The sequence below is a fragment of the Corvus kubaryi genome, unplaced genomic scaffold (assembly GCF_017639235.1).
Source record: "Corvus kubaryi isolate FWS band 111438036 unplaced genomic scaffold, C.kubaryi_AGA036_p1.0 36926, whole genome shotgun sequence".
Classification (NCBI taxonomy): domain Eukaryota; kingdom Metazoa; phylum Chordata; class Aves; order Passeriformes; family Corvidae; genus Corvus; species Corvus kubaryi.
Window position 1 is genome coordinate 68,486 of NW_024580983.1, and position 9,807 is coordinate 78,292.

Consider the following 9,807-nt stretch of genomic DNA (forward strand, 5'->3'; position numbering starts at 1 on the left):
GATAACAATAAATAATGCCGGGGCTGCCGGATCCAAGGCCGCAGCTGCGCCCTCGGCGTCCCCCCCCGTGTCCTGGCTCCAGTGCCACCAGGTGTACCCCGGTCGCCAAGAGCAGGATGTGTCACCGCGGCCTCGCCAGCGAATCCCAGGCCTGTGGAACCCCTCGGGCGGTCCTGGCAGGACTGGGAAGTGTTGGGGCTCCAGGATGGGAAAAGGTTCTCAGGACGGGGTTCCCAAAGCTGGAATGGGGGGCACGGCCTGAGCACCCCAAAACCTACACTGGGGAAGGTCAGCAGGGCTGCGACCACGGGTTTGGTGTCTCCTGTGCCGCGCTGGCACCGTGGCCGTGCCCTTTTCCCTGCCCTCCCTCCGGAGCCGCTCCAGCTGCGGGGGGATAACAATAAATAATGCCCGAGCTGACGCCGAGGGCGCAGCTGCGGCCTTGGATCCGGCAGCCCCGGCATTCCCGGCTGTTGTTGTGCTGGGGCCGTGGCGTGGGCACGGACGTGGGCACGGATGCGGGCACGGGAGTGCGGACGTGGCCCGAGAGTCGTCGCCGCCTCGGCTCTTCCCACACAAAATGGTTCCCGGCGCCCTGATCCCGCCGGAAAAGCCGCTGATCCGCCTACAACCCCTTTCCTTCCCGGCAGCTCCGCGCCAACCTGTGGGGTTTGGGGTTTGGGGTGTGGGTCTGGTGCCACCACACCCTGTGCCACGCCACTTGTCCCCAGGACTCCTTCGGTGCCACGTTCCGGGAAAGCGCCTCGGCCGTGTCCCGCTGCTCCGCAGTGGGGAAGCGGATCTGGGATTGGGGTCCCTTTCCCAAATCGGTGTTTGGTCCCCATTGCCACCATCCCGGTGCCGGATCCACCACCCTCATCCCAGCTCCTTCATCCTCATCCCGGCTCTGCCGAGCCTGTGGCAGTGCCACCATTCCCATCCCAGCGCCACCGCCCCCATCCCATCCCGATCACCCCATTCCCAGCTCCATTGCCCCATTCCCGGCTTCTCCTCGCTGTTTTCCTCCTTCCTACCCCAGGAATTTTATAATCCCTTCATTCCCGACTCAGCCGGAGGGAGGGAGAGCCGTTGACTTCCAACCGGGATCCCTCCGGAATTGGGATCGAGCATCCCAAAATCAGGGCCTGGCTTGGGGCTGCTCTCTTGGAGTGACTTCCTGGCTGGATTTTAACCCTCTGGAAAAGCCCCTGGAAGCTTTGCAGGGAGGGCTCACCCAAACCAGTTCAGCACTGGTGCTACTGGAGCTCGAGGAGAGTCAGGATTTTGGGATCTAGTAAGACCCCGGAGGACGATTCTCAAGGCTCATTCTAATTCCTGGGAGCTGGGACAGAATTCCTGTTGATTTTTTTGGTCGAGTTCGTTGTTTTCCAGTGGGAAGCGAAGCCACGGAGGCTCCTCCGGAGTGGCCACGAGCCGCTTCCCACGGCCTGGGATGAAGCCGAACCCTCCGGCTTTTCTTTCCCGAAATATTCCCAACCTCGTAGAATCCATGGCCGGGAGCAGCTCGGTGCCAACAGCACTTCCCAAACTTGTCCTTTAATAGAAAACCACCCCAAAATGGAAGCTGAGCTTTCCAAGGGAATATTCCCTCCATGAGGATAATTCCAGAGGGATGGGAATTGTAATAGAGGGGAATTTTTTCAGTATTGCCAAGGAAGGAGAGAAATTTAAAATTATATAAAAATTATATGAAAATTATATGAAAATTATATGAAAATTATATTTAAAAAATCTTTAATTCCAATTCTTCCTTGGCATAAATTTCCTTTTTGCTCCTGGCTTTCCGAACTATTATTTCCAGCATGAAATGCTCCGTTTTCCAAAAAAACTTTCTGGCTTCTATTTATGTCTTTAAAAAATCCTAATTCGTGGAGATTTGTCGTCTTTCCCTAAATATTTATAAACTCAACACATTTGGGGCCAGAGGGCAGAACCAAACCATGACTTAACTCCAGCTTGTGGGATTTCCATGGATACCCTGCATCCAGCCGCTCTTTAATTCCATTTATTCACCTTTTTTCCCCAATAACCGGATTTTTTTAGATTTTTGGACCCCTTCCTCCATTTTTTTCCCCTCGCAACCGTGGGAATTTTTTTTTTCCCCTCACGGTTCTCCCCGTTTCCCCCACAGATGCCAAAGGGACCATCCGGGAGATCGTGCTGCCCAAAGGGTTGGACCTGGACCGGCCCAAGCGGACGCGGACGTCCTTCACGGCGGAGCAGCTCTACCGCCTGGAGCTGGAATTCCAGCGCTGCCAGTACGTGGTGGGCCGGGAAAGGACGGAGTTAGCCCGGCAGCTCAACCTCTCCGAGACGCAGGTGAGACCCGTGGTGGCACCTCCGGGCTGGGGACACCGCGGTGGCCGTGTCCCCAAGCCGTCGGACGCGCGGAGCGAGGGGACGACGGGACGCGCGCGGTGTTTTCCCGCTGATGGTTTTCCACCATCCCGTCCTTGGAATGGTTGGAATAGAGTTGGGGACAACCCTGAGGGGTCTGTGGGGGACGCCCTCGCTGGTGGTGTCCCCTCAAATGTCCGACAAAGGGTCAAGGGGAGGTTGGAGATGGCTTGGAGTAATCTGGGGTCGGGAAAAGTGTCCCTGGATGAGTTTTGAGGTCTTTTCCAACCCATTCCATGATCCCGTGAAAAGTGGGAAGAGGAAGGAGAGGGGGTGACAGCAGTGGGACTTTGTGGGATTGGGATGGGTGGGAGGTGCTCCCCCTTTTCCTGCGCCCCAATCCCGGCGGGATGGGGGTGTCGCTGGAATTGGGCCTGGATCTCTTCTCCATCGCCTTCCTTGGATGATGGGGAGGGATTTTCCTGGTTTTCCTGCGCTGGGGAGATCTGGGAGAATGGATCGGGTGAGCTCCGAGGTCGGTGCCTCTGATGGGGTCGTAATGGTTTTGGGCTTAGAAATTTGTAATTAAAGAGTAATAATTAGTAATTGAATAATATTAATAATAATATTTCTAGAAAATATTCGTATTATTGATATTATTATAATAATGATGAATATTCTGCCCTGTCCACCCCTTCCCTGCCGCGTCTGGCAACAGCGTCGCTTCCCTCCATTCACCTAGGAAAGAATTCCAATTTTTCCGACCCTTTTTATGGAATAAACCCATCCCAGGCTCTGAGGGGTGGGATTTGGGGAGATCCTGCTGCTGGGCGAGGGGAAAATCGGCATTCTGGGATTTTTTTGGTGGCGGAGTAGGGTGAGAAGGAGGATTTCGGGTGGGATTCGGCCGTGACAGAAGTGGCCTTGGATGCCTCTTCCCGGGGTCCCAGTGTCACCTCCATGGAGCTGGGAGTGACACAGGTGGGCTTGGCCGTGTCACCCCGCGGGAACGGCTTTGTCCCCGGCACAGGCAGCTGGTGAAGGGTCCCTCTTCTTGGAGTCCCTCTTCCTGGGGTCTCTCTTCCCGAGATTTCTCTTCCCGGGGTCCCAGTGTCACCTCCATGGAGCTGGGACTGTCACGGGTGGGCTCGGCCGTGTCACACTGCGGGAAGAGCTTTGTCCCGCTGGTGAGGGGCCCCTCCTCCCGGTGTCCCTCTTCCTGAGACCCTTCTCCTCGGGATTCCTCTTCCCGGGATCCCTCTTCCCGAGGTCTCTCCATGGAGCTGGGACAGTCACGGGTGGGCTCAGCCGTGTGGGAGCAGCTTTGTCCCCCGGCACCGGCAGCCAGTGCAGGGTCCCTTTCCCAGTGTCCCTTTTCCCACTGTGTCACCTCCACAGATCCACGAGGGACCGTGGAAAGCAGGAGCACAGGATTCCAGGGAGCTGGGAACCACACTGGGGTCCCTTTTCCCGGGATTCCTCTCCTGGAGTCCCCTGGGTCACCTCCACAGAGCTGGGAGTGACGGGGGTGGCCTTGGCCGTGCCGTGACAAGGGACAAGCTGTGTGTCCCTGGTGGGATCCCTTTTCCCAAATCCCTTTTCCCAAATCCCTTTTCCCAAATCCCTTTTCCCAAATCCCTTTTCTCAAATCCCTTTTCCCGAATCCCTCCTCCCAAATCGTTCTTCCCAAATCCCTCTTCCCAAGATCCCTTTTCCCAGGGTCTCTCCATGGGCTTGGCAGAGTTTGTCCCCGTGACCAGCAGGGACATGAGGCTGTGCCCAGCAGGGTGCCAGGGTTGAGAGGGCACAGCCTTTCCTTAGGGATGAAATTCCCGTCTTTCCCGCTACTTTGGAGCCTCGCTGCTGCCTTCATCCCTGGGTGAGAAAATTCCCACCCCGTGGGCCGGGCACTGTCGCTTCTCCTCTGCTCTCCCCTTTCCCTCACCCTTTTCCCTCCTTCATCCCTGTCTCCTTAAATTCCTTTGAATTCCTGCTTTTCACACCGTTTTTCCTTCCCCGCAGCCAATTCCCAGTTCCCAGAACCTTCTCAGCTCCCTCCCCAGCCACCCAGGCATCCATTCCCAAATTCCTCCTCTTCCTCTCCATGTCTCGTGGGATGATTTCACTCTCAGGGCATCCCCCTTTCCCTGCTTCCTGGCTTTTCATGGCCAGGATGTTTCCCTCAGGAATTCCAAGAGCTTTAAACCAAGTTTTCCAAGCCCACTTTGGGTCTGGAGGGTGCTGATCCCACCTGGATGCGGCCTGGGGGAGGGAAAAATCACCTCCAGCCCCTCCTGTCCCCCTGCAGCTCCTCCAAATAGGGATAAATCCCAACTTTCTGAGCAATCCCAGGATTTTGGGTGCTTCTGCTGATTCATTCCCGGAGCAGCTCCCAGAATTTAGGGAATTTTAGTGGCGGATCCTCAACCAGCAGCATCTCCTGGCTTTTCTTCTTGGGAGGGGGAGGGACAGATCCTTTCCAGCCCCTCCCTGCGTTGGATTTTAATTCCAAGACCAGGAAGCCGCTCCTGGCTTTTCCCTGTGCCGGCACCCGTGGATGTGATGGGAAGCCTGAAGGAAAGGGGCCACCAGGGATGGGATTTTTTTGTGCCTGTGGATGTTTGGGAAAGGGCGGTGGGAAGAGGGGGGAGAGGATGATTCATCCCGGCGAGGAGGGAATGTGACGAGATGGGAAGAGACACGGTGTGATCGCAGCTGGAATGCTGCAGCCCAGCATTCCCGGGAGCGGATCCTGCAGAAATCCTGCTGGAAAAGGGGAAAATGGGAGATTTTCGAGCTCTGGTTTTACTTCCCTGGCACCTGATCCCGTTGTTTGGCAGAGTTGGAGGCGGGATGGGTTGGGGAGTGCGGGATTTGGGATTTTTTTTGGCTCTGAGTCCTGCTCCAAGAGGAGGGATCTGCAAGAAAAAGAGGGAATTATCGGGAGGAGAGGAGGGATCAGCCAGGGAGAGGGGGATCACCTAGAAAAGATGGGAATCACGTGGGAGAGAGGGTGGGATCATCCACGGAGAGCAGGGATCGCTCAGAGGAGAGGGAAAATCACCCAGGGAAGAGGGGGATCAACCCAGAAAAGATGGGAATCACCCAGGAATGAGGGTGGGATCACCCAGAAAAGATGGGAATCATCCAGGAATGAGGGTGGGATCACCCAGAAAAGATGGGAATCACCCAGGAATGAGGGTGGGATCACCCAGAAAAGATGGGAATCATCCAGGAATGAGGGTGGGATCATCCAGGGAGAGCTGGGATTGCTCAGAGGAGAAGGAAAATCACCCTGGGGAAATGGGAATTGCCTGGAATTGAGAGTGGGGTCATCCAGGGAGAGCAGGGATCTCTCAGAGGAGGGGGGAAATCACCCAGAAAAGAGGGGGATCAGCCCAGAAAAGATGGGAATCATCCAGGAATGAGGGTGGGATCATCCAGGGAGAGCAGGGATCGCTCAGAGGAGAGGGAAAATCACCCAGGGAAAAGGGGGATCAGCCCAGAAAATATGGGAATCATTCAGGAATGCGGGTGGGATCACCCAGAAAAGATGGGAATCACTGGAAGTGAGAGTGGGATCATCCAGGGAGAGCTGGGATCGCTCAGAGGAGGGGGAAAATCACTCAGGGAAGAGGGGAATCAGCCCAGAAAAGATGGAAATCATCCAGGAATGAGGGTGGGATCATCCAAGGGAGAGCAGGGATCACCCAGGGGAGATGGGATTCATCCAGAGGAGAGGAGGGATCACCCAGAAAAGATGGGAATCAACCAGGAATGAGGGTGGGATCACCCAGAAAATATAGGAATCACCTGGAAGTGAGGGTGGGATCATCCAGGGCAGAGGGAGAGAATTTCGGAGCTGCTTCCGCCCATCCAAGGAATTCCTCTTCCCTCCTGGGATCCACATCCCCGCTCTGCCTCCCAGTGTTTTTCCTAATTAACCCACAGATGTGATTAAACGAGTTTAATTAACCTGAGGAATGTTTCCATTGGAGAATATTTTCATGGAGATGCCGAGGCGAGCTTTGAGATCCTTGGGATGAACTGGGAAGTGACGGGGGCATCCCAAACCCATCCCAAATCCGTGGATCCGTGGATCTGGCTTTCACTGGGAAACTCCACCGGAATCCTGAAGGGAAAAGTGCCCCTTCTCAGGATTCAGGAGTCTCCAAGAGTTTTTCCAACCTCAGCCATCCCATAATTCCATGATTTCTGCCTGCTTGGCTGCTGGCAAATCCATGGGGCTTTCCTGGTGTCCCCATGGGCTCCATCCAGACCTTCCTGGGGACAACTCCTGAGCCACCCTACAACCCAACACCCGCCCGGAGCATCCCGGGATTCCCAACATGGAGCAAAACATCTGGAAAAGGCAGAGGAGGGCTGGGAAGGTCTATTTATAGCCCGGCAATTAAGAGGAGGCTGTTAAAAATTAATCACCTCAGCTCGTTAACGGCTCCCAGTCCCCACAGGGACGGGGCTGGGGCTGCCACAGGTTTTCCTCTCCCAGGGAAAAAAAAGCAGGAAAAATAAGGCTGGGAAGAGCTGGGAGCCCCAAACCCCCGTGATTCCCATTTCCCTCTGGACTGGGACACGGTGGGAGTGATGGGATCCACCCCAGGTGATTTTGGAATTTCCAGAGGGCAGGGATAGGTGGGATCTTGGGAAGGGATTCCTGGCTGGGCTGGAATTCCCAGAGAAGCTGTGGCCGCCCCTGGATCCCCGGAAGTGTCCAAGGCCAGGCTGGATCCACCTGGGATAGTGAGAGGTGTCCCTGGCCATGGGAAAAAAAAGCTTTAGGGTCCTTCCCAACCCAAACCAGTTGGGAATTCTGGGATCAATCCTGAGGAGGTCTCCATCCCTCCCTCATTCTATCTCTTCTGGCGGAGTTTTTTCGGGATGGGACGAATTCTCCCACCTTATTTTCCTGGAGCATTTCCCTGACCCACTTCCAGGAGGGATCTGGGCTGTTCCAGAGGATCTGGGAAGAGCATCCTGCAGCTGCCAAATCCTTGGGAGCAGGTGGCAGTAGGGGAACATCAACCCCAAAGATCCCACATTTAATGGGATCAGGGTCACACCTGGATCCACCTGGAATGGAGGGGGCTCCTAAATCCCAGTACCCACCGGAGATTCCTGGGATTTGGGCACCTCCAGGAGCTGCTGGATCCCATTCCCACATCCCATCCTGGGTCAGAGCACGTTCCTGGAGGTGCCCAAATCCCAGGAATCTCCGGGGGGGGGGGGGACAATAAAGCCGGCCTGGGGGGGACAATAAAGCCCAGCCTAAGCAAGGACGCCGCGGTGGCAGGGCCAGGCTGGCACAGCCCCGGGAGCCTCCCGAATTCCGGCATCAAGATCCCAAAAACGGGGCAGGGAGCTTGGTTGGGGTGATAAATTCTGGATTTTTGGGGAGTGTTCCTAAAATGGGGAGTGGGAAATTAATTGGGGTCTGCTGTGGGATAGATGAGTTGGGTATTTGGGATCCCGAAATATCCGGGGGTCTCCACGGTTCTCCAAGCACTGATGAAAAAAAATTGGGAATAATTCACCGGGATTTTTGTCATTAAGGATTTACAATCCCCTCCCCCCTCCAAAAAAAAGAAAAAATCCCAGGATTTCAGAGTTTCTGATGGAAAATTTTGACTCCCAGTGAAGCCGAACTGGGTGTTCCCAGAACAATCCCAGCATCCTCCAAGTGTGATTTAAACGTTTTCCTGAAAAAATGATCGGATTTGGGGTTGGTGATGGGTTTTGGTGATGGTTTTGGGCCAGAATTCCCACCCTGGGGTCCCATGCAGACCCCCGGGATTTCATGGAGGGTGTCCCTGCCAGGGTGGTGTCCCCACCCATCCCAGCGCTTCCCAAAACCCCAAAAATGGGAGAATTCCCCTCCAGCTTCACTGGCGTGCCCAAATTTTCCATTTCCAAAAGGCTCTGGAGCACCCGCGAGGTTCCCTGGCTGTGAAGCCGGGAATATTCGGAATATTGGAGCAGGAGCCGGACACAGGCCCGGCTTCTGGCTGGAATTTTGGGTGGGAAAGGGGCTGCGCAGGGAATGGGCTCCCAGATGAGGGTCAGGGACAATTCCCACAGCGCTGGTGGCTGGAACCACATTCCCAAAGGCGGCAGAGGAGGGTTTGGAATGGTTGGCGCAGCAGGAAGCGCTGGAATGGCGGCCGAGGGATGAATCCATCCCCGCTCTCCCGGCACGGGGAGAGGCAGAAGGGTCACGGAGCCGTCGTTACAAAACCCGCGGGTTCGGGCAGCGATCCCAAAAGATTACACAATGCTGGGATCCGGGATGTGGGATCTGAACCTACGCGGAGCCCCAGTGGGGCCGGAGAGAGGAGAAGAGAGGAGGGAAAAGGAGGAGAAGGAGGAAGGTGGTGCGGGATGATGGCGGAGCGGAGGCTCCTGCCGGCGGTCGGGATTCCCGGCCGATTCCCACTCGGCAGCCAGGAATAGCGCGGGATGGCGGAGCCGGAGGCCACACGTGCGCCGGGAGCGCGTGACGGAGCCGGGGTCAGCGCCGGGGCAGCGCTGCCAAAAACAAACACCACTAAAAACCCCAAACACGGTCCCGGAGTCGCAGAGCGGGGTCAGGATTGGCCTGTTCGGTGGATAAACACTGGGAAAATGGGCTCCGGTGTTTTTTGGGAATGCGGGAGTGCCGGAGCGCGTGCTGATGGTATTTTAGGATTTGCGTGAGCAGGGTGGGGGTTTGGGATCCCAGGCAGGAGCGATTCCCATCATGGCTCGGCCCCCGCGTGACGGGAATAGGGGATGAGGATGGAAAGCAGGAGCTGTTATGAGAGGAGGGCACTTCCCGGTCGTCTCCGTGTGGTGCTTTGGGATGCTGGGATGGATGGATGGATGGATGGATGGATGGATGGATGGATGGAGGGATGGATGGATGGATGGAGGGATGGAGGGATGGATGGATGGATGGAGGGATGGATGGAGGGATGGATGGATGGAGGGATGGAGGGATGGAGGGATGGATGGATGGATGGATGGAGGGATGGAGGGATGGAGGGATGGATGGAGGGATGGATGGGGTCAGTGCCAGGGCAGGGCTGCCCAAAAATAACCACCATTAACAATCCCAAAACATGGTCCCGGAGTCACGGAGCTGGATTCCCATTGGGCGGACGAACACGGCGAGAACGAGGGGCTCCAGTGGTTTTTGAGAATGTGGGAATGCTGGAGTGCGTCGTGTTGATATTCCTGGGATCTGGGTGGGCAGGGATGGGGGTTTGGGATCCCGCTGGGATGGCTCGGGAGCAATTCCCAGTGTGATGGGAACAGCAGATGAGGATGGAAAATGGGAGGAATAAAAAGAGGAGGGCACTTCCCGGCTCTTTCAGTGTGGTGCTTTGGAATGCTGGGATGGAGGGATGGATGGATGGATGGATGGATGGATGGATGGATGGATGGATGGAGGGA

At 56.0% G+C, this 9,807-nt stretch overlaps 1 protein-coding gene across 1 annotated transcript in view; it reads left to right on the forward strand.

The window, feature by feature from the left end:
* LOC121660781 (ventral anterior homeobox 2a-like) overlaps nucleotides 1-9,255 on the forward strand; it is a 12,027-nt gene extending 2,772 nt beyond the window's left edge. Inside the window, exon 2 of the mRNA XM_042020240.1 lies at nucleotides 2,153-9,255. Within this exon, the coding sequence (XP_041876174.1) occupies nucleotides 2,153-2,634 (482 nt within the window). The 3' untranslated portion in view covers nucleotides 2,635-9,255. The remainder of the gene's footprint in view (nucleotides 1-2,152) is intronic.
* Nucleotides 9,256-9,807: the final 552 nt, after the last annotated feature.